A 22,429-nucleotide genomic window follows, 5' to 3' on the forward strand; every position below is an offset into this window, starting at 1 on the left:
TATTTCTGTGTGCAGTGTTGTACACCACTGTAAGGTGGGTACACGCTGGTGAAGGCGGGCGCTTGTGGCCGTACTACTACACAGGGTTATGTAATCTAACTATGTAAGGCTATCTACTACTGGCTAGGTCGCTTAAGGCGACAACTAACTATCTATGGGTAACGCAAGGGGGCCTTAGGCCTGGAGGTGTGATGAGTAAAGGTAGGGGGATTGCGTTAGCAGAACTTCTGGGGGCCGGCTACTTAGCTGGCTGGGGCCTCCTCAATGGATATGAGACAAGGTAAAAATCGACTTGGTGTCTCCAAGCAATTTCCCTGCTGTATATATAGACAAAGCACACTATCTACATGGTCTGTGCGCGTGAGAGAAAGAAGTAACTAAGACAAATGAGAAGCGTGCTGCGGGCTGCGCAGAAGCGTGGATTTCTCCTAAGCGCCCTTGGCACGGCATCTCGGCGCGGCATCTCGGCATAATAAGCGCCGAGATCACGTGATCGAAAAACAAAAGATATCAAGTCCGTAAAAAATACTAAAAATATCAGAAAAATCGTGCGAGTCCAATGGTATATGTTAGGAGGTTATAACATTGCCCCCCCCTTAAAGGCTCTTGGCGGAGTCACGAGCCTTTTTCAGTCGTGACTTGTTGAATCGTTGGATTTCCTCTTGGCTGTGCTCTAGGAGTTCTTCCGGTTCCCAGGAATTGTCTTCCGGTCCATAACCCTTCCATTTGATTAGGTAGAACCATTTCCCTCGTTGTCTTTTGGAGTCGATAATTTGTTCCACCTCATACTCTTCTTCCCCTTCTATTGTTTCAGGAGGGGGTTTTTCTGGGAATGGTTGACTTGGGGATATGTGTGCCCTGGATAACAAACCCACATAGAATACGTTGTGGATTTTAAGGGTTTCCGGTAATTTGAGGCAGTACGCGTGACTGGATACCTTCTCCAATACCTCAAAGGGACCTAGTTGCTTGGGGTCTAACTTGTTGGAATTTGTCCTAAGTTCTACGTTTTTTCCATCTAGCCAGACTTTTTCCCCTATTGAGTATTCCGGGACGGTTCCTTTATCCCTTGTCATCCGTTCCTTGCTCATTCTGAGGGCTGCTTTGGCTTCCTTCCATTCCCTGGCTAGGGTGTCTGCCACAAGGTCTGCTTCTGGGACGTTTGCAGGGATGTTTGACGGATTCATGATTGGATTTCTGCCATAAATCAATTCGAATGGGGTTTTTCCAGTGGCTGAGTGCTTGGCGTTGTTATAGGCATACTCCGCAAGTGGTAACCACTTAACCCAATCTGAATGATCCGCTGCTACATAAGACCTTAGGTAGAACTCGATAAATTGGTTGACACGTTCCGTCTGGCCGTCTGATTCAGGGTGGTAGGCCGAGGAAAAGGAAGGTTTAATCCCTAATCGTTGGTAGAGTGCCCTAAGGAATTTCCCTGTGAATGTAGTCCCTCGATCTGATATAGTTTTGATGGGGAGCCCATGAAGTTTCCAGATGTGGGAGACAAAGAGGTCAGCCAAGCCCTTTGCTGAAACTTTTTTCAAGGTAGGGATGAAGTGGCCTAACTTGGAGAACGAATCAATAACTACCAGGATTGCATCATGTCCTTCTGACTTGGGAAAACCCGTGATGAAGTCATAGGAGATGGTGTGAAATGGAAAGGGGGGAACTTCTAAGGGTTTTAGGGCTATGACTGGGTTGTGGGCACGACGATTGGCTTGACAAGTGGGGCAGCATTCCACCCATTCCTTGGCGGATGATTTCATTCCTGGCCACCAGTAGTTGCGGCTCAAGAGCTCCAGGGTCCTTTGCTGGCCTGGGTGACCCGCTAGTGGAGAGTCGTGGAATTCCCTGAGTAATCGTTCCTTCAGGGCTTCTGAGTCCGGGACCACCAGTTTTCCTCGATACCACAGTAGATCTTCCTCCCAGTCGTAGTCTCTGTAAGCCTTCCGAATGGAGGGAGGAGCGTTATCCGCGTCTTCAGTTAGGAATTGGATGATAGGCTCAAGGGATGGATCTTCCCTTAGCTTGGAGCGTATTTCCGTGACAATTTCCAGTTCCTCTTCTGATGTATTGGCAAAGACTTCTGCGGGGAGCATTACCTCTGGTTCTGGTGATGTATCAACGTAGTCCGATCGTCTGGACAGGGCGTCTGGTTTCCCTGATTGCTTTCCTGGGCGATAGTGGATCTCAAAGTTGAAGTCGCTCAGGAATATGCGCCATCGGGCATGCCTACGGTTAAATGTTTGTGCCTGCATCCAATACTCCAGATTCCTATGATCCGTGAAGACCTGTACCGGTTTGTCCGTTGCTTCCAAGAATATTCTCCATTCCTCTAGCGCTTTGATGATAGCCAGGAGCTCCTTATCGTGGGTGTCATAATTGGCTTCTGCTCCAGAGAAGGACTTGGACATATAGGCAATGGGATGCAGCCGGTTGTCTGGACCTCTTTGGCTCAAGATGGCGCCCATAGCTACTCCTGAAGCGTCTGTTTCCAGGTAGTAGGGGAGTTTGGGATTGGAGTGGATCAGAACCGGGGATTGAGTGACCAATGCCTTTAATTCTTTGAACGCAGTTTCTTCTGAATTTCCCCATGACCAAGGGGATTCCTTTTTTGTGAGATTATGGAGGGGGCGTGCTACCGAACTGAAATTGGGGATGAACCAACGAAGGTAATTAACAAACCCTAGGAAGGCCTGGACCTGCTTGACCGTTTTAGGTGTGGGCCACGTAGTAACGGCTTCGATCTTCTTCTGGTCCATGGAGAAGCCGGCGGGGGAAATAACAATACCGAGGTAATCTACCGTGGTGACGTGGAAGTGGCACTTCGACAGTTTACAGAATAGCTGATTCTTTAGTAACCGGGATAGTACCTCCCTGACATGGGATGGGTGTTCCTCAGGTTTTTCCGAAAAAATCAAGATATTATCCAAGTATATGACTACTGTGACGTCAATGAGATCCCTGAATAGGTCATTCATGAAATGCTGGAAGGCAGCGGGGGCATTGGTAAGGCCAAACGGCATTACCAGATATTCGAATAGCCCGTATTTGGTCCTGAACGCTGTCTTCCACTCATCTCCTTCCTTGATCCTGACGTTGTTGTAGCCCCAGCGTAAGTCCAATTTGGTGAAGATCTTGGCATGCCTGAGTTTAGCCATGAGATCGTCCTGTCTTGGCAAAGGATACACATTCTTATGGGTGACCTTGTTCAACTTCCTGTAATCAACTACCAATCTAAGAGATCCGTCCGCCTTCTTGACAAACATGACGGGGGCGCCGGCAGAAGAGGTACTAGGACGGATCTTTCCTGTTGCCAATTCTTCGTCTATGTGTTGTTTTAGTGCCTTGGATTCCGCGTCAGTCATGCCGTATATTGGTCCTGGAGACAGTTTGGCGTCCGAAACAAGGTCAATAGATATGTCATACTCCCTATGTGGCGGGAGGACCTTGAACTCTTCTTCACCAAAGACTTTAGCGAACTCGTGGTACTGTGGGGGAAGATTCGCTAAAGGGTTTGAGTCTGCTTCCTCTTCTGAGGCAATCTGAATCTGTTCAGGGAATGTGACTAGTCCCTGTTGCCAATCAATGAGAGGAGCCTCTGTTGTTAACCAAGTCATGCCTAGGATCGCCGGGGTGTTGCCAATGGGGCAAACAAGAAATGGTATGGAGTGGGTGTGGCCATTGGCCAAAACCGTGAGATGAACCTGGTGCCATATGCGACCAGTCTGGGAGATTGTACCATCTAACATTCTCACAACTCGTGGATTTTCGAGTTGGGTTTTTGGGATTTTGAGTTTTTCTACTAAGCTCGGGGATATGAAGTTGGAGGTAGCGCCGGAATCTATTAGGGTTTTAATGGGTTCTGCCTGGGAATTTTGGACGTGTAGATTGATGAATAATAGCGGTTTTTTATTAGAGTCAAGTCCAACAGAAACAAATTCTACGCAAGTATCTACAATGTCCTTTTTCTGAGTCGGGGGCTTGGCAGCAGTCCTCGACTTCAGTCTTTTCCCGATTCGGAATCCTCGGCAACCTTAGCCAACTCTTTCACTGTGGCCTTCCAGCCATTGGGGCACTGTTTGATACCATGTCCCTTTTGACCGCACTTGACGCAGAGGCCAGACGCGCGGCGGCGATCCCTTTCTTCCGGTGTTACGTAGTTAGGGTCTTCTGACAGTTGGACCCGTTGAGTGGTGGTGGTGGAAGTAGTGGCCACGGTGGCCGGGGACTTGGCGGGTGCCTTCTTCGGGCGGTTCTCCTCGTTTTTGCGGCGTATGTTGTCAATTTTTATGGAAGCCGCAAAAATTGCTTCGAGTTTGTCAGGAACGCTATCTTTGGTTGATAGCAATTCCTTCACCTTCCAGTGGAGGCCTTGCGTGAACTGCGCGATGTAGGCTTCCTCGTTCCAGTCTAATTCCGCCATGAGATTGCGGAACTCCGTGACATACTCGGAGGTTGTGGTGGTTTGGGAGAGTGCCGCAATTTTCCTGGCAGCGGCCCTCTTGGCATCTGGATCGGCAAACGCCTCTTTGAATTTGCCCGTTAGGGCCTGGATGGTGGTAGGAGGGTTCCCTTCTCCCTTGATGATTGCCCCAATGATGGGGAGCGCCCAGTCTGCGGCCTTATTGGTCATGTGGTAGAGGATCCACACAACCATCTGCTCCTCCTCGTCAAATTGGTCCCGGTGAAGGGCTACCCAGAGCATCATTCTATCTAGCCACTGGGTGGCTTTGCGGCCCCTGGTGTCTCCCTTATATGGGTCGGGGAGGTCCATTTTAGGCCGTTTTACGCTGGACCCTGCGTCAAAGGGGGTTAGGGACCCTAGATGCCTTCTAGGCGTTCCTTGAGGCTCCTTTTTGGGGCGCCTTGGTTCTTCCTCTTCCTCTGAGTCAAACCCGGTTCCTCTGGAAGGCCGGAATGGGGCCTTGAGTCCAGGCCTAACCGTGCCTGGAGTGTGGGCTTCTCCTCCCGAGTGGGTGGGAGGAGTGACAGGCCCAGTCGATGGGCCAGGCTTGGCTTGGGCTGCTCCTTGGTCTTTATCCCCAAGGAGGTCTGCGGTCTCCTTGCATATGGCCCTGAGCTCAACAATCTGTTGGCTCTGGGCTCGGATTTGGTCCTGTAGGGACCCGACGGTGGCTGTGAGGGCTGTGATAGCCTTGAGGAGAGCGGAAGGGGACGGCTCTGGTTCCATCCTTGGCAGGTCTCGCGGAGTGGGTGATGTGCTGCAAGAGGCCGGTTGGGAATTGGTTGGAATGGAACGTTGAGAGGAGCGGCTAGTAGGACGGGAGTATGGGTGGGGGACGCCAGAGCGTGTGGATGGAATAATTGGAAACGGCGTGGGGGAATAGGTGCCTGATGCAGGACTTATGAGCGGTTTTTTGTGTAGTGTGTGGGCGCTAAACCTTTGCGTCAAGCACCTAGCGTTGAATAGTCCCTACAACAAATCAACAGATCTGGCAATCGTGATATGAGCGGGTTTTCTACAAGCGGGTGTTTCAGCTGACTAAGGTCGCTAACTACTGTGTTCCGGCAAAACACGTGGTACGCGGGGGATCAGAACTCGTCTGCCTTGTAGCAATTTGGTACTACGTGGGGGTGGGGGATTTTTGATTATTATATCCCGCAAAGTAGCCCCAATCACGTGATTTCCCTTGTGCTAGTACAGGGAGTCTTCTCCTTGTCGATCAAGCCTACAACAAGTCAATTTTTACAATGTCGTACACCACTGTAAGGTGGGTACACGCTGGTGAAGGCAGGCGCTTGTGGCCGTACTACTACACAGGGTTATGTAATCTAACTATGTAAGGCTATCTACTACTGACTAGGTCGCTTAAGGCAACAACTAACTATCTACGGGTAACGCGAGGGGGCCTTAGGCCTGGAGGTGTGATGAGTAAAGGTAGGGGGATTGCGTTAGCAGAACTTCTGGGGGCCGGCTACTTAGCTGGCTGGGGCCTCCTCAATGGATATGAGACGAGGTAAAAATCGACTTGGTGTCTCCAAGCGATTTCCCTGCTGTATATATAGACAAAGCACACTATCTACATGGTCTGTGCGCGTGAGAGAAAGAAGTAACTAAGACAAATGAGAAGCGTGCTGCGGGCTGCGCAGAAGCGTGGATTTCTCCTAAGCGCCCTTGGCACGGCATCTCGGCGCGGCATCTCGGCATAATAAGCGCCGAGATCACGTGATCGAAAAACAAAAGATATCAAGTCCGTAAAAAATACTAAAAATATCAGAAAAATCGTGCGAGTCCAATGGTATATGTTAGGAGGTTATAACATGCAGCCACAAGATAGGATCTTGAATAATAAATACTACAAACAAGAGAAATATTACTTGTTACTGTTTATCTACTCAGCTGAATTTATATATATTTAAATGAGTGAGAAAACAGCATATATGCTAAAGATATTGCATATTAAGGGTATTCCTGAGGTTTATAGGTTTTGCAAAGGTTACAATTGGATAGAGGGACCTTGAAAACCTTAGTTTGCATCTTAATCTCATTTATTTACTGTAAGATTACTTGTGTAATTAATAAAATAAGTACAGATTATAAAAGGAATGTCATATCCATAACACTGTCTATGATGAGAGACAAGGTAAAATCAGCTTGGGGGTTCCAAGCAATTTTCCTTCTGTTTATATAACAAAGAGACTAACTACAAAGCAGTCTGTGTGCATGAGAAGAGAAGTGTCTGTGAGAAAAAGGAAGTGTGCTGCAGGCTGTGCAGAAGCATGGATTACTCCTAAGTGCCCTTGGCATGGCATCTTGGCACAGCATCTTGGCATGATAAGCGCCAAGATCATGTGACTGAAAAACAACAGATAACAAGTCCATAAAAAATAGTAAAAATATCAGAAAAAGGAGGCAATTCTAATGGTATATGTTAAGGGAGTGTAACAGAGCTATTGCATTACAAGAAGCAGGCACTATATGCACAGAAACTATAGGTCAATCAAGAACTCTCTGCTATCTTTGATTGAGCTCCTTCATGCATTCTGAAGGCCCTTGCACTTTCAAAGCAAGGATATCTTTATGACTCTACTCCATACCAGTGCATGCAAGAACCACAATGTGGAGAATTAAAGGGCAAGTGTCTGTTTGAAAGCTGCAAGAACTCCCAAGGAATGGAACATCTCACTGCAAGAAGCTATAACATAAATGCATGGAATCAGAGAAATGTGAAGGAGGCATCAACAGTGCATGTTAACTTGACATAGTGATTATTTTGAATCATACTCATTAGCAGAATGATGATGGACCAGAAGATTTCTGCATTTGTTTCTATCTTCACATTGGGTTATGGATATATGCACAATCACACACTGGGTAATAATTGATGGGGCTGAACTCCACTGCACAGGGTATGTGCAAGATTATTAGAAGCAGGTACTTACTACAAGAAGAACATGGGCCCAAGCTTCCCCTTCAAATTACCTGCTGTAAGACATCCCGTTGGCTATATAGACATATGTTCTTGCCAGTAAATTTAGCGTGTGAAGTGGATCTACCAAAGTCTAGCCTCCTTCTATCTGACAAGGGTCCAGCCCCCAGTAAACCAAACAGACCATGCACTTGGGAATGACGTATTTAACCCAGTCCCTGGGGATGTCTATTGGAATTGAAAACTTGGGTTTGATTCCTGCAACTGAGAGCGGATCTCATTCATAGGGTTATCCTGAGGTTCAAAGTTAATTATACCTTTGCCTGGAGCGCTCATCCAAGTGATGCTCCCATGGTTTGATTGCATCTCCTAATTATATAATAGATTTTGATGCAAGCCAAAGCAAGACACGATTGTAGTTTTGTGTGATACACCACTGGTGCTCCCGCAGGTTTGAGCTGGAATGCTCAGCCAGCCCTTGGAACCCATATCTAAATCCATACAAAAGTTTCAAATCGGTGTCGTGTATTAAGCCAAACGGGCAGTACGGTGTACATACATCATGGAGATTGTAATGAGCAACGCCAATTTGAACGCAGACGTGTATATAAATCGCTGATAAGGTTATAAACCGGGTCCAGAACGGGTTGCGAACGGGTCCGGGACCCGCCTGGAGGCTTCGGTGTCGGGTGAGTCGGTTCTCTGTCAGCTCGAAGGGGTGTAGGGGTTTAAATACAAAATATACATTAAAGAAAAAACAATCGATTGACCCAAAACGAGCAAACAAAATCGTCACGCTCCGTGTGCCTGTGGACAAACGACATAAAGCCAATCGAGTAAAAGGACAAAACGAATATCTGGGACTCGGAAACGCGCCATGAGCTGCGGTGCCCGGATTTGAGCCCTTACACCCCTTCGAGCTGACAGAGAACCGACTCACCCGACACCAAAGCCTCCAGGCGGGTCCCGGACCCGTTCGCAACCCGTTCTGGACCCGGTTTATAACCTTATCAGCGATTTATATACACGTCTGCGTTCAAATTGGCGTTGCTCAATAAATGCGGCTTCCTTCAAAATGGAGTTTTGCATGACTATGGATCCACGACTTAACCCTGCTCGTATAGATACACCCCTGGCACAGAAGCACATGGTTGAATCTAGTTCAGGTTTCCAACAGGTAGGTTGAACAGGTCTCCGCACATGTTGAGTTTGGGTCGACTCTAGATCTGGATGTGGGCACGTTGTCGCAATCCGGGTGTACTCACTCGAATGGATTGGTAACACCCTACGGGTACTATATTCACTTGCGCAGGTCCGTTGATTTCCCTTTAATGTAGGAGTGATCACTTCGGTTATGCTTCACAATTTGGCATAAGTTTCTTTCAAGCGTGTTATGACAGCATAAAGCGGTGCTTCGGTCAAAGCTCGCAGGTATTTATTTTACCAAGAGCTAGGGATAGAAATAGGACACGAATAGCCTCTTCCTAATGAGCTGGGACCAGGGTGAGCTCGTTATTCCGATACTCAAAGTTCAGCCAAGCTTAAAGGTCCATACTTGGTGCAGACCGTAACTTGTCGGTTGAACTATCCGACTTGGCATTTTACGCGACTAGATAACTTCAGTATTGCTGCACAAGTACAGTGTACTCCTTCAGATTCCCCGGGCATGACGGATATCTACCAATCACCATGTGCCACCTCTATTTTGGCTTCGATTCCCACTGGATCTGAGATGAACTGTAATGAAGATTTCCTTCCGGCATTATGCATAGACCACGGACTTCCTGTTTCAACTGAAATATGTGGAATGTAAGCCACCAGTTTCTTAACCGCCATGAGCTTGATTAGCTGACATGTAGACATTAAGCACCGCTAGCACAACGTCTGTTGACCCAACGATAGACCACACATTGGAGACCCTTGACACGTATCAATCGCCAATGGTTGGTAATCTTAGTACGTGCGAACCCGGTTAGATCTAGAACGAGTAACGAGTTAATGTCAATCCGCTCGCTTAATGGGTTGCACCCCGACTTGTCCCGGTTGCTAATCTACCATCACCAAACACCCAGAGGAAGACGTTCATCAGGTTCAAACAAACAGCGATGTTAGTATCTTGGCCGCTACCACTTCCGAAATCAGATATCGCGAGGTGTATGCGTCACTGGACCATATGCAAGCTCATAGTTCTGGGAAGATCAAAGTCTGCCGGCCGTCCGGCGTTCGGTGGAATGAAACCGTGCAGTGAGTCTAGTCGATAACTATTGGCTCCGGTTATAACACTGTATAGTTGCGCATATATTAGTCCGATCACGGGGTGTCGGTGTGGGGTGAGGTTGAACAGGGGACCCGACTTGGAAAGGCATTTGTAAGTGACATCCCCGATGGCGTTCAGAGCTACGATTAAGGAGGATATCTTTCAATAAAGACGCACCGTTCATCTGCGGGAAGAGGTAAGCGTATTTCATATCTGCTATCAATGTCATTGGGGGTCTGGCTCATGCATTGGCATAATATTAGGCCTAAGCCGTGACAGACGCGCTCATACCTCGAAATCATGCTCGCTTACTACCCGTAGGTTGGCGACTCGGGGACAGACTCGATTTCGGTTGTCCACACTGTTCAATACGATTTACCAGAAGAGATGCGCGTAATCGCCATGTAAAAGCCAAGCACGGGAAGGATCGGCAGGTTTCAAAAGCGTAGAAAATTCACGGTATGGCTATCTGATCATGGCCTAGACCAATTAGTCATGGAGCGCGTGGCCGAGAACATGTCAAAGTAGACCCCAAGTTCTTACCGTCTCTTATTTTCGATGTAGCGTGTCTGTGCATTTCCGTTAGTTGTGATTCAACGTCATGCACGAAGCTCGGGCCGTAAACTGTTACTAATTTTACGGTACCAAACCTTTCCTATAGCTTTGAGCTGTTTTAACGGCTATACCTTCTTGATTTGCGATCAAGTTTACTGGTTTACTTGCTCGATTCTGCAAAGCTAGGGGTAGAACAAGTCCAATTTGAAGGCTGATGGGGAAAGCTTACATCAGCACGAGCTCACGTGGCCATGATTTACAAATGCTTATTGCAGAAACATGAATTCGACCCTCACCAGATTTCGTGTCCAAACAGCCTCTCCACTTGAGCCTCTGAAAGCTTGGCACGTCATATCACCTGGGACTGATATTAGATATGTCGAAGACTTGACGAAGGACGTCGTTCGGGTACTTGGTTTGACCGAGGCGAACGACGAAATTGTGCTCGAACTGGATGGGTTTGCTCTTTTACCCTCTAGTCCAGCAGGAGTCGTGAGAGATGGTGACATTGTTACGTGAGTGTGGTGTTCTTTAACAACGCTAACAAATAATGATCCATTTATTCCTGCAGAGTACGGTATAAACCTCGAACAGACAAACGAAAGGCAACCCAAGGTGGGTTGCACGAGGGTAGCTATTCTAGCCCAAACGTCAGATAGCTTATGATTGACTTCGGGCTATAGACCAACCAAATAAAAAACAAAAAACCCAATCACCAGTGCCCGCTCCTTCCGCACCGCTTTTATCCACAAGCGTCGCGAACCGACCACAGGTATCAACTAAACCCCGTGTCCCACGCCCTACTTTCCCCACAAAAACCCCTGCAGGACCATCGAAAGCCGGGCCATCATCTTCTGAAGATGCCACGAGCTCAAGCTCGGATTCGACCTCTGACGATTCCGACTCTAGCGCTGACTCTAGCTCAGAGTCAACCAGTGACTCGGGTTCTGGTTCTGACTCTGATTCTGATTCTGGCTCTGATTCCAGTCCTAAACCTCAGCCGATACCTCGCCAGCCATTGGTATCTCGTCAGTCTTTGGTTCCGTAAGTAGCTTTGCACCGAGATTACATTTTTACTCAATGCCTTTGCAGCACCCAGCACGTTGCCCCTTCTTCATATACTCGTGCCACCCCATCTCAGCCACCTGTGCCGCCTGGAGAGGGAAAGACGACCACGAAGAGCCGCAACGCGCGTCGCAGGGCATTGCGCAAACATCAGGCTGCCGGTACTGCCTTTTCTCCACGAACAACCCCTGCGCTAACTTCTACAACGGCCACGTTCACACCTGCGCCTGCCGGGGACTCTATAACGGCCACCAAAACTCAAGTCAATGCACCCATTGCACCCGCCAAACATGCAAATAAGAACAAGCGAAAAGGGTTTGATAGAGATATGGCCGAATCCGTGGCAACGAGAATCATCTATGGGACGCCTGCACCTTCAGCATCTGTCGAACGACCTGCTCCTGTCGATACCCCTGCCGAATCGACTGTGCAAACCAAGTCGCGATACACTCACTATCACGTTGTTCCTCCGTCCGAGCGAAAAGATCTCCCTGCGAATGTGATTGTGACGAGTGTGGATGTGGAAGCGGTTGATGGACTGGAAGGGGTAGGAGAATGGTTTGACGGGGGAAATCGTATCGCAGAAGAGGAATCTACTCCTGTCAATGATGGCCCCCAACCCGGCCTCGCTATAGACTGGGACCTGGTTGATTCCGAGTGGGAGAGGCAGTGGGACTCCTATCCCACTGTTGGAGCCGATCTGTGGAGTAACCTCAAAGCTGGGATTTTACTCGGCTACAAGGTAAGTGTCCGTATACTATTTTATTTCCAGGTCTAAGCTTCATCTTGGTCCATAATGACAGAGTCTCACGATCGACCCGTCTACTTGTACGCCATGTACGAAAATCCAACTAGTCCGTGTTGTTTCTGGTCCTTCGTCTGATACTGGAGACGCGGAATGCTTCTTCGTTGAACGACCAGGGGCTGCGGCTATTGGGTTTGGATATGGAGGCAAATTTGCGAACTCGTTTGAACCAGAAGATGATGCCGAAGGCGAGGAAGCCGGAGAATCTAGGACGGTTACGTTTGGAGATGTCGGGGGGTGGAAACTAATTGGTTGACTGAGCGGCCTCGCGAATGTAACGTAATGAGCTTGCCTTGTTGGGAATTAAAAGTATTCTTGCGCAGTATTTGAACCCGCAAGATACTGCCGAGGCCCGTCTTCTTGCCCTGATTGTCAGGAACTGAGCGCCCAGCGCTCATTATCCAGGCACCGGGGCTCGACTTTCATACGGAAGACCAGTTACCGGCCGGTAACTGCCTAAGGTTTACGTGCACCACTCGAAGAATGCTTGCCTACACCGCATGCCTTTGGGTATATATACGAGCTTACTACGCTTGTTAACACACACTCATCTCCTTCCTCGCCATGCGTACTATTCTCCTGACTATTGGCCTGGCGTCTTTAACTCGTTCTGCACAGGCCTGGGGACTATTTGGTTCGTTTCATTCAGCGATCATGGGATTTGCTTATAGATCAGTGTCACAGGCCACCAAATCACCGCCACGATTGCCCAGATCTATCTCTTACCTTCGGCACGTGAAGCTGTTTGTAAGATTCTTCCTCCAACCTACAAATGTAATCTGGCTGGTGTCGCGTCGTGGCAGGATGAGATCAAACAAGATAGTGCATACCAGTGAGTGCTAGCCCCCGTGACAACTGGCTCGTTCACTCAGTCACTCTCATGTTAGCGAGTACTCGAAGCTCCACTTTGTCAACGCCGAAGGCGATAAACCACCAACGATGTGTGTATTTGGCGAAAAAGGCTGGATGGAGGAACGCAACATTCTGGAGGGGATTATAGATGGAGCAAGGCATGTCGCCAATGCTGACACGTGAGCGAGACATCCCCCATCCCGATCACTTTTAAAGATCTGTGCTAGTTCGCCCATCCACCGTGACCATGCTCTTCGGTTTTTGGTGCACTTTCTCGGAGACATCCATCAGCCATTTCATCTCACTGGTGAAGCCTTGGGTGCAAATCAAAGTTCGTACCATTCACTACGCTGAGGCTTTCAAAGGACTGAAGGATATACTTAGTCAAAGTGAAATGGAACAAGAGAGACACCAGTAAGCCTGGTTACGGTTTGCAGTACTTCAAACTCTGACTGGTTCGCTAGATCTGCACACCGTTTGGGATGATCATTTTATTGACCATCAAGTACTTTTCGTCGATGCTGTTGAGTACACCAACATACTCCCGACTGCTCATTCGGCAAACATCTCGGAACACGAAGCGTCTCGGAACCAGAGGATAGAGTCTGTTCTGACAGGACTGAACTACGACCCTTATATTCGCTATATCCTCAACGGCGTTTACAACCATTGGGCTGCTGAGAGGGAGAAGTGGATCGTATGCCCTGAACCAAGCTTGAATGATACGCGCATACACATGAGCGTCCAATCCGTCTTGCAAGCAGACATTTCTCACGTTGATGACTTTGTCATCCCTTCCACCTTGTGCCCGTTGCATTGGGCGGAGGAAACACACCCCTTACTATGTACATCCGTCTGGCCAACCAAAAGCGAATTGGTAAGCTTTAGGGCTCTTATGGCCTTCTTGGGCTCGCTAATGAGGAACAGGGAAAGCTATCCGATGAATACGCCACTCGCATTCGCAAAGAGTTAATAGTCGAGAAACAACTTGCGATGGGTGGGCTGAGGTTGGCAAGTGTACTTAACAGCTTGCTTGGATCCGCCGATGAGATAAAGGAGCATGGCATTGTTCCATTCTTCAAGTGACTTGTTTGGCTTCTTAGAACGCAAAAGATGCTGGATGGATAGCTGGTGTGATATGATTCAGATTATGTATGAGTAGGAAATGCTTGTGACCAAAAGAGAATGTAGATAATCTATTGAATACACTCCCCAATTGTCCCGCATCAGCATTAAGCTGGTGACAGATTATATGCCTTGACTCTTAAGCTTTTTTGGGACCTGCTGAGGCACAACTAGGATGGCTTGTCAAAGTCAATGATGTTGTTGAACGAGATCTTGACTCGCGAACATTACCGCGAGTGCTTCACATATGTTCATGTCTGCGAAAGTTTATCATTGCAAATGTTCCCGCTTCCTCACGTATTCGAATTAATGTGCTTGCAGCGATATGTATATAAACCAATTCGGAACGCATTCGAGCATATTAGTGGTCTCAGCGCAGTAATCTTATTCAAACTTGACAACCGCTTCCTACACGCCATGAACAACATATTCGGGATATTATGTTACTTACCTTCGTAAACTTTGAGTTTGGCTCAGTATAGCTTCTACCATTTTCCCAATATCAATACGTAAACTTTCATACATACGCTTGAAACTTAAGTGACAATAATGGAAGAATTTAGGCCCTGAAGTTTGCACAAGCGCCGATCATGAGCCCTTGACCTGACCAACCTCAAGCGCTTAAGCTCTTGTCCAGCTCGACGACCATCTTTACCTCAGATTCTTCGTCTCAGAATATGGAACACTTTCGTGTGTACGTAGAACGCAAGAAGAAAAAACTCAAAGAGAAATTCATGCCTGCTACCTCGTTAAATGTTTCTATTTCTACACCGTCGATTAGCCTTGGCACCAATACCTTGTACACTGAAACAGCAACCTCTCGGCTCCATTCTACTGCTCATGAAAATACAGTACTTGGTGGCAGCTCTTCACAAATATCGGACACAAATCAATCTGCACCCGAAATCGGTCCACTCCATGACATTCACTCAGCCACCGAGGCGGCAGCTTCCAGATCGTTACCGGCTTCCGGCCCTAAGTCTTTGGCGTTAACAACGCTGAGTACCGCGCTAAAGACATTGCAAAGCGGTGCGGAGGTGTTTCCTCCTCTACGGGCAGCAATTGGAGGTCTAGTAGCATGTACCGAGCGCATAGAGGTCAGCGATAGGCATGTTTCATGCCTCTCCTTTGCCCATATTAACATCGACTCTTATCTAGCTCAGTTCAAAGCATCGTAATGAATTTGAGGATCTAGCAAGTAGTCTGACATCACTGAGCATTTCTCTCCACCGTCATCTCAAAGAGTCCAGATCAAATCAAGTATCCGAGTTCCTTGAGCAAATGGCAGCGTAAGTCATGCATAATTAACTGAGTTCAGAAAGCTCACAACATGTCAAGTTCTGTCGAAGAACAGGTAAAAATTGTTAGCAGTAGGCAGGACCGTGAAGCAGGAGGATACTTTAGGCAGGCAGAAGAAGACGAAGATGAGATTCTTAGAGGATACAAGCGCATAGCTGAGATCCTTGCGCAGCTACAGGTAAGTAATAGCTACCTAATCTCGGGAACAGCTCTGATGGAAGACGCAGGCCGAGGCGAACCTGAAAATGTGGAACGCGGTCGAAGGGCAGCTTGCGGTGAGCTCAAAAAGTGGCTTATAAAGCTGAAAATTGACGGTTGGCGCGATCAGGACTCTCGTATCGATGCTTTGTCACCTGTTGACTCTGCTATATATAACTCTCTTCTGTCACATGAGGTTAATCGCCGAGCATGCACCAAAGAGACTCGCGTGCAGATCCTGCTCGAGCTAGAGAAATGGTCACTCGACCCGTCCCAGCCCAATATCTTTTGGATGAACGGAATGGCAGGAACAGGGAAAACAACAATTGCGTACACCTTTGCTGAGTCCCTCAAGACGCGCGGCGCACTCGGCGGGAGCTTCTTTTGCACGCGTACATCAGACGAATGCCGCGACGTGGGAAGGATCGTGCCGACTATTTCCCATCAACTTTCGCAATACTCACCTTCGTTTCGATCGGCCCTGTTGCAAGTTTTGGAACGAGAACCCAAGATCAGATCGCAGTCGATCGACAGTCAGTGCGAGCGACTGATCAAAGAGCCGCTTCAGAAGGCAAAAAACCAAATGACAAAAGGACTAGTAGTTGTGATCGACGCACTTGATGAATGCAGCAACACAAATGGGGTCGGAACAATTCTCTCCGCACTATTCAGAGTCGCACCCAATTTGCCAATAAGGTTCTTCATCACCAGTCGACCCGAGCCGGACATCCGCCTAAGGGTAGACGCTCAATCTCAACAGAGTCGGTCGATATGCATACTACATGACATGGAGAAGTCCTTGGTTCAAGCAGACATCCACCTATACCTTTGTGAGGAGCTTGCGAACAGCGTCTCAGAGCATGATCTCAGTCAGCTGGCCAAACTTTCCGGCACTCTATTCATTTATGCGGCCACGGTAATTCGGTACATTCGAAGAAAAGGGAATATGGTCGACCAAGATCGGCTTGAAACCGTTCTCAATTCGTCTTCAAACGCGGGCTACCAACACACCGACATTGACCGCTTGTATACTACTATTCTAGATGCTGCAATCGATGATCCAGAGCATGAACCAAAAGAACAACAACAGATGCGACTCATACTTTGGACGGCCGTCTGCACGCGCGAGCCCGTCACCATCGATACACTCGCAGCCCTCGCCGGGATCAAACCAGCAAAGGCGACCATACTGCTCCAGTCGCTATACTCCGTGCTGCACGTATCGCAGGTCACCAACATGGTCTCCACCCTCCATGCATCCTTCCCCGACTACATCTTTGACGAAGCGCGGTCCAAAAGGTTCTACTGCGACGAAACGACGCATAGTCAGCTGCTGTCCAAGCACTGCTTTGACATCATGCACGACCAGCTGCGGTTCAACATCTGCGGTCTAGAGACATCGTTCATAGCCGATAGCGAAGTGAAGGACCTGAAAGCTCGAATCGATAGGTCGATCTCGCCAACGCTGTCGTACGCTGCGCACCACTGGGGACATCATGTAGCGAAAAGCACGCACTGCGGGGAGACGCAGACGAAGCTAGAAGAATTTTTCTCAAATCAGCTGCTGTTCTGGATGGAGGTGCTGAGTCTAAAAGGGACCCTGGATATGGGCATAGCTATGCTGTCACTGGTTAAGCCATGGCTGACGGTAAGTTGGTTTGATAGGGCGGTAGCGGAAATAGCCTGATAACGTGTGATAGGCCAAAAAATCGCCATCAAACCTTATCAAGACACTCGACGACTCATGGATCTTTGTGTCCACGTTTGCTGCGGGATCGGGCTCGCAGTCGACACCGCATATATACATCTCAGCACTCGCATTTTGCCATCCGTCCAGTTGGGTCTCGCAGCAATACAAAGGTCGTACCCGGCAGTTGCTATCACTGGCAGGCTCGGCAGTAGAGGGGAGTCCAACGGCGCTTCTTGCAACGTGGAGGATGCAGTCGAAACCCGCCTGCGTAGCATTCTCATCTGGTGGGACTCAATTGGCAATTGGATTCAATGATGGCGCGGTTTGCGTGGTTCATGCTCACAATGGAGCAGTTGCACTTGGACCCCTCAAGGGGCACACGGCGGGGGTGAACTCTGTAGCACTCTCACCTGACGGATCAATGCTTGCCTCTGGCTCCGACGACGGCACCATCCTTGTCCGGGACGCGCAGACGGGCAATCCAATATATGACGTCATCAAGGGACATGAAGAAGGGGTGATGTCAGTGTGCTTCTCACCGGATGGCAAATACATCCTCTCGGGGTCCTGGGACAAGACAACGCGGATGTGGGACAGTGGCAACGGCAGTCTCATACCCAACTCCATCAAACGACATCCTCACAAAGTCTTCTGCACGGCATTCTCTCCTGATGGCAAGCTTATCGCCTGTGGCTTGTGGAGCCACGAACGTCCTATTGTTGTTTACGACGCATCCACCAGCGAGTCACTCCCTTTTCCATTTGACGCTCATCAATCCCCGGTGTGGTCAATCGCCTTTTTGCCCAACGGAAACAACCTTGTCACTGGCCATGAATCCGGTGATCTGCGCGTCTGGAGTCTCCACAACGGCACCGCCACACACTCCCCACCCAAAGTACACAACAAGAGAATCACATCCATTGGGTTTTCGCCACTCGGAGACAAACTCGTCACTGGCTCTCATGATAGGTGCGTGTATATATGGGATGTAGAGAACGGCTACTCCAACCCTTGCCTACTTGGCACACACAACGGTTATGTTTACTCCACTGCGTTCTCACCCGACGGCACACGAGTCGCATCATGCTCAGGGGATGGCGTCACGATGTGGAATTCACTTCACTCGACATCCTCTCATACACCGAAATGGAAGGCGCCAACCAATGCTGTCTATTCGGTTTCAATATCGCCTGATGGGTCACGCATTGCCGCAGCGGGTCTTGACCATGCGATCTTCATGCTCAACGCACCCGATGGCACCGGCACTGTCGAGCCACTTATGGCAGACACCAATTGGATTAATTCGGTGGCGTTCTTGCCCAATGGCAGGTACCTTGCTTCTGGCCATGCTGACGGTGCCATCTGTCTGTGGGATGGCACGAGCGGCAAGCTGCTATCCGGTCCACTTCAAGGGCCTCAAGACCGGGTCCAATCGATTTCATTCTCACCCAATGGCAAGCGCATTGTCTCTGCCTCAAATGACAAGACCATACGAATGTGGGATGTGGGAGATGGGACTCTGACAGCTATCGACCTGGTTGGAACACACAAGCGCGCGGTCAACTGTGCAACATTCTCTCCTGACGGCGGGCACATTGTTTCTGGCTGCAACAATGGGAAGATCCGTATGTGGGACTCGCATTCGCTGTCACTGGTGTTTGATCTATTCGGGCCGCAGTGGTATAAGGGCAGTATCAACTCGGTCACGTTCTCGCCTGATGGCCAACTTGTTGCTTCTGGGTCCAATGATAGCACCATCTACGTGTTTGACTCGCGCAGTGGCAATCTGGTGTTAGGTCCTCTCAAGGGACATGAGGCACCGGTTCGGTCAGTTGTATTCTCACCCGACGGCAGTCACATCGTATCTGGCTTGGCTGATGGAAGTGTTTGGGTGTGGGTGGTGAAAGATGGAGCGCCTGCATGCAAGCCACTTCAAGGCCATCAAGATTGGGTTTGCTCAGTGGCATATTCACCCGACGGCAGATATATTGTCTCAGGCTCAGACGACTCGACGATCCGAGTATGGAAGGCACCAGGAGGGGGCGTCATATCTGACCTATCACATTCTGCTCCTTCCGCTTTAGATGAGAGGCAAACACATTGCGCAATCGCTGGCGGGCTGACGATGTCGCAGGACGGGTGGATACGAAACCACGACTCACAGCTGGTGTTCTGGGCTCCCTCCGATATACGCAGAGTCTTCCCCATAATTGAGACCGTTTATACCATTGGACCTCAAGGAATACTCCACATGGACTACACCCAACCTCTGCTGCTTGGCGAGGAGTGGCATGGGTGCTATGTGGGCTCGGGATGAAGTGAGTAGCTTGCATACGATCAACGTGTGGTCATGTATTGATGTGTGAGTTGTGCATATATAGACAAGTGGGGAATAGGCGGACTGATACATGTATATATGAATGACAACGTCACAGACATGTAGAGTACATTGAGTCTTATTCGTCAGTTACGAGACTGTAGTGCCCTGATAAAGCAATCTATCTGGTTTGATCAATCCAAAAATACTATCTGCACCTTGTGATCAAGCGAAAACGCGGCGAGGAGTAAAGCGGGAGCTCGGGACCAAGCGCAGGTGTGGGAGACCTGATGAGAAAGAAGAGAGGAACGCGGATCAACCAATGACATTGAGGGTCACGGTCACGTGCATGCAAGCGCTGAGCAGGTGCGTATCCCCAGCCACGCATCCTGGACCAAACTTCTGGGTTTGTGAACCTTGACGTGTTCCAGACTCTGCTCTAGCCAAGAAACTGGATCAAACACAAATAAACACACTCAGCATGGGTAGAACTATAGCCGCTACATGGAGGATGCAGATGAATGAGAAAAATGGGAAGTCGGGTTTGAACGTGACAATGTATTTTATGTACTATATAACAGTTGTACAACTGAGTATGTAACGGTCGGAAAACATGTCAAAAGGAGCAGCCGAGAGGTTTGATTGGAAAAAAAGTAGCGAATAAGACTACAAAAAGACAAGCAAATGTGCATGATACATAGGAGGGAATTAATTTGCATTTGAAACATACCCCAGCCTCACATTCGATACCCTCCCTACGACCTTATTACCCATACTCAGCTTGCAGTCAGAGGCCGGCGATAGCTGACAATTTACGACTATCAATAAAACACCCTGCTCGGGCAAATGTATACTCGGCGCCATATCCTTGGCAGAGTTCAGACAAACTAGAAATGGCGGTACGCAAGGTATGAAAGATAGCCCTGACTGTTGGCATCGTTGGTCAATTCACTGACTTTCTCGAAGACATTACACTCACCCTGGCCCATCATATCCCCTGGGTAAAACACCATGTATTCCACACCCCATCCAGCGGACCTGAATCCAATGAACCACACGGGAAAAGGTGGGTAGGTCCATGTCTTGTCCAGGAACTCCTGACATCCCACATATCAACAACCCGTCAAAGTAGGGTACCCCATCACCAGGTCCATAGGCCGATCTCATCGTCGGTTTGTTTACTTTGATCCACACCACCACCGCGTTTCCAGTTGGTCATGGATCCCTGGGCAGGGAACCCGTTGAAAGCACAAGTGTGTCCTAGGATGTGCACCATGGCCACCCGCACGTTGAGCCCTGGTACCGGCGGAATCACACTGGATGAATCGATGGACAGAGTCCATGGTTTATCGCAAGCCGGCACTCGTTAGCATCTTGACAGTTTCACCATTCAGATGGAGGGTTGTGCTCTGTGTTTGCATAAGGCAATGGGAGGAGGAAACGGACGAGGTGTGAATAGGCCAGCCGAGTGAGAAAAAGTCGAGTCGAATGAGGGAAAGTCGAGCCAAGATGGGAACGTTGCGCTCATGATACACACGCGAAAAACGGAACTACCAGGGTACACTGTCAGAGATGACTACAACAGCCCTTTGCAACACGGTCGTACGTACCCAATCTAAGCTCTCCATACTTGCAAACGGCCTGCTCTACCTTGGAAAACATCGTACTTGAGACAACCATCCAAGGTTGTGATTTGTGGTCAATGAGATACCGTTAATTCATTGCATTCTCCGACGCGCGCTGCTACTGATCCTAACCATTGGTCATCGACCTCACTATGAATCAACAATACACGTACCCTCAAGCTTCATGACCACGCCCTTTAGTAGTACTGCACCAGCGCAAATGAACGTTTGGTAGTTTTGACGTCTCTCCCGGTGCCCAGTAGCCGCTCCATGTAGCGTGGCTTGGTACTCCGTCCAGCGCTAAAACCAGGCGGGTCATTGCACGCTTCGCAGTGTATTCTACATTCAACCCTGTTAGCATGTTCTGGGTCTAGATAGAATGTATCATCCGAGCGTACCTTCTCCGAGTTTGTCTGGCATCACGTAGGCCCAGAGTAACAACAATCCAATAAACATGGTGTCATTCGCTCGCATTCCTTGTTCTCCGCTAGGTCCCAGTATCGTGATCTATATAACAATCAGCCTTGGCCTGACAAGTGGCAGACGTGCATACCCTATCCCCGTCCCTCCAGCCCCTTTAGCCGCGTCTCGCTCGGCTCCAGCAATCGTATCTGGATAGGTGTGTTGCTTCGTGCACCAGATGCACAACCTGCTATGCCTTCCCTCCTCTCCTCCTTCTCCAATTTTCCTAGCATCCAGTCTTGACTCGCCCATCCAACAGAGTCCCATAGCCAGACGTGATGGGGGTCCAAGTGACTTGGTCACCATTTGGATGACCCGTCCGACCCGGCATTCCCCTCTGCATCGCGTGCATCCTACATTCAATTACGGCGAGGCATCGTGGCTGAGGCGGCGGTGGGCGTTGTTCTATATCCGGCAAGGAAGGCGGGGAGTGGATGGTATCGAGGTCGGCAAGGGTCATTTTGTCAAAGTTGAGCACTCGGTCGCGTTTCGTCTTCTTTGGGCTATTGTGCTTGATATTATGTAGATGGTGAGCTGGGGATAACAAGGTGGTTATGGTGGGTGTGGTCGTTTGGATGGGTGTACGGCAGGCATGTTGGTCGCTCTCAAGGTTTTTGCACCACGAGTCAGCCATCCGGTCAAATAAATAAGCGGCTTCGCCTACTCCAGACTGTGCCGTTTCAAGATACAACAAAAGGTCAAATACCTGCAGTTTGTTAGATGTTGTTTGCTATGCACAGTATTTTCTCGTTACCGTGCCTAGTGGATTGCAGTGGTGGTCG

General features: G+C 49.0%; 5 protein-coding genes across 5 annotated transcripts; 3 read left to right on the plus strand and 2 right to left on the minus strand.

Moving 5' to 3' along the window:
- Nucleotides 1-596: 596 nt before the first annotated feature.
- Nucleotides 597-5,197, minus strand: RhiXN_08730 (Retrotransposable element Tf2 protein; the record flags this gene model as incomplete). Its single annotated transcript, XM_043328546.1, has 2 exons — nt 597-3,986; nt 4,040-5,197. 2 exons carry the CDS (start codon nt 5,195-5,197, stop codon nt 597-599), a joined length of 4,548 nt encoding a protein of 1,515 aa, XP_043183931.1.
- A 5,291-nt stretch (nt 5,198-10,488) lies between these two features.
- Nucleotides 10,489-12,335, plus strand: RhiXN_08731 (WD repeat-containing protein; the record flags this gene model as incomplete). Its single annotated transcript, XM_043328547.1, has 5 exons — nt 10,489-10,724; nt 10,781-10,824; nt 10,893-11,253; nt 11,302-12,016; nt 12,078-12,335. The coding sequence occupies 5 exons, from the start codon at nt 10,489-10,491 to the stop codon at nt 12,333-12,335; spliced, it is 1,614 nt and encodes a 537-aa protein (XP_043183932.1).
- Nucleotides 12,336-12,643: 308 nt separating this feature from the next.
- On the plus strand, nt 12,644-14,017 carry RhiXN_08732 (S1/P1 nuclease; the record flags this gene model as incomplete). The annotated part of the gene is made up of 7 exons (XM_043328548.1): nt 12,644-12,713; nt 12,764-12,911; nt 12,967-13,110; nt 13,159-13,262; nt 13,316-13,345; nt 13,396-13,808; nt 13,859-14,017. 7 exons carry the CDS (start codon nt 12,644-12,646, stop codon nt 14,015-14,017), a joined length of 1,068 nt encoding a protein of 355 aa, XP_043183933.1.
- Nucleotides 14,018-14,733: 716 nt separating this feature from the next.
- RhiXN_08733 (peptidase C14) lies at nt 14,734-19,560 on the plus strand (the record flags this gene model as incomplete). Its single annotated transcript, XM_043328549.1, has 6 exons — nt 14,734-15,153; nt 15,215-15,345; nt 15,395-15,533; nt 15,583-15,630; nt 15,684-17,201; nt 17,254-19,560. 6 exons carry the CDS (start codon nt 14,734-14,736, stop codon nt 19,558-19,560), a joined length of 4,563 nt encoding a protein of 1,520 aa, XP_043183934.1.
- Nucleotides 19,561-21,360: 1,800 nt separating this feature from the next.
- Nucleotides 21,361-21,953, minus strand: RhiXN_08734 (uncharacterized protein; the record flags this gene model as incomplete). Its single annotated transcript, XM_043328550.1, has 3 exons — nt 21,361-21,524; nt 21,584-21,692; nt 21,720-21,953. The coding sequence occupies 3 exons, from the start codon at nt 21,951-21,953 to the stop codon at nt 21,361-21,363; spliced, it is 507 nt and encodes a 168-aa protein (XP_043183935.1).
- Between the last annotated feature and the right edge of the window lie 476 nt (nt 21,954-22,429).

The sequence above is a fragment of the Rhizoctonia solani genome, chromosome 10 (genome assembly GCF_016906535.1).
Source record: "Rhizoctonia solani chromosome 10, complete sequence".
Classification (NCBI taxonomy): domain Eukaryota; kingdom Fungi; phylum Basidiomycota; class Agaricomycetes; order Cantharellales; family Ceratobasidiaceae; genus Rhizoctonia; species Rhizoctonia solani.